The following is a 1,344-nucleotide window of genomic DNA, read 5'->3' as shown; positions in this document are numbered from 1 at the left end:
GGGGGCTGTCTGTGAGCTCATCAGAGCTGGTGACTTCCTCCAGTTCCACTCCCTTAAAGGGACCTTGTCCTCAGCTGTGTTGTCAAAGTGGGGCTCGCCACCTAAATATGTAGAAGTCGGCCAAGGGAAGGGGAAGCAGAAAGCAACCTCCTTTTTGTAAAGGACATGACCCCAAAGTTGTAGTCATTGCTTCCCTTTACATCTCATGGCTGGAGCTTAGTCTCATGACCAGGCCTGGTTACAAGGGACTATGGGAAATGGAGTTTTTGCTGGGTTCTGTTATTAAAAGGAAGAAGGGGAGAATGGATCCTGGAATCACAGCCACGTGAAAGCAGGTGGCGTGTATCACTCGCCTTCCTGGACCCGGAGGTGGTTTATTGCTGTACGTGGAACCAAGTTTAAACCCCCTGCTGTTCCTGTTCAGCCTGCATGGCCTGGCCCTGCCTCCCTCGCGTCGTTTCCCACCTTCCCGGCCTTCACCTGGCCAGCACCTCCCACTTCCAGTCTCCGCCGGGTGCTGTCACCGCAGGGAGCCGGCCCTGCTGCACCATGCCCCAGCCGCCCGGTTGCTCTGTCATTACTTTGTTTCCCTTTCACCCATACTCCACCAGAACCGCAGCTGCCTAAGGACGGGCCCGCGTCCGTCTGTGAGGTGCTGGCGCAGGTGGGTGAGGTCCGACTCGCTGATCCTGTGCTTTCTTCTCTTCCAGGACACCAGGGACTTCCTGAACAGGTAACAGCTTCTTCGCTGGAATGTGCCTCACCTTGTCCTGCCCGTTCCCCCGCCCCCCCGCCCCCTTTTTCCTTGACCTTGAGCCATTTGAATGAATGGGGAGGGAAACGGTACCCAAGGTGCCCACACCCATGGTTCCTCCTGGGAAGCAAGAACCATCCTGAACCCAAGTCTTGCTGTCCACAGAGCAAGATCTCTGTGCGCCCCACCTCGGCCTGCTCTCCTTGTCTGGGACGGTCAGGTGGTGAGGGGAGAGGTGGCTCCGTAAGCTGAACGGCTCTGGGGTTGAGTCTGCTGACACTTGAAGCTCTTGTCTCTGGCCTGTTTCTCTGTCTGTGGCGGGGGGAGGAGGGGGAGATCCTGTTCCCTCCTCCTTCAGGCTTGTTCTGAGGACTGAGGAATGCAAGAACAGCTGAGGTTATGTCTCCTCTCAGGTACCCACGGAAGAAGTTTTGGCTCGGGAAACCCATTGTTCGGGTGGTTAAGAAAAGGACAGGAGAGTTCTCGGATAAACTCGTGTCTCTGCAGCGAGGCCTGCGAGAATTCCAGGGTAAGGCTGGGAGCCTGGGCGGGGGCGGGAGCGGGGCTGGACCCCTCCTCCTGGCCCCGCT

At 57.6% G+C, this 1,344-nt stretch overlaps 1 protein-coding gene across 4 annotated transcripts in view; it reads left to right on the top strand.

The window, feature by feature from the left end:
- Nucleotides 1-1,344, top strand: part of TRIM26 (tripartite motif containing 26) — a 13,869-nt gene that overhangs the window by 7,803 nt on the left and 4,722 nt on the right. For all 4 annotated transcript variants that reach the window (XM_014544021.1, XM_005871578.2, XM_005871577.2 and 1 more), the window contains 2 exons: nucleotides 711-733; nucleotides 1,168-1,283. In XM_014544021.1, coding sequence (XP_014399507.1) covers nucleotides 711-733; nucleotides 1,168-1,283 — 139 coding nt within the window. The remainder of the gene's footprint in view (nucleotides 1-710; nucleotides 734-1,167; nucleotides 1,284-1,344) is intronic.

The sequence above is a fragment of the Myotis brandtii genome, unplaced genomic scaffold, assembly GCF_000412655.1.
Source record: "Myotis brandtii unplaced genomic scaffold, ASM41265v1 scaffold347, whole genome shotgun sequence".
Lineage (NCBI taxonomy): Eukaryota > Metazoa > Chordata > Mammalia > Chiroptera > Vespertilionidae > Myotis > Myotis brandtii.
This window is presented reverse-complemented; position numbering and strand designations above follow the sequence as displayed.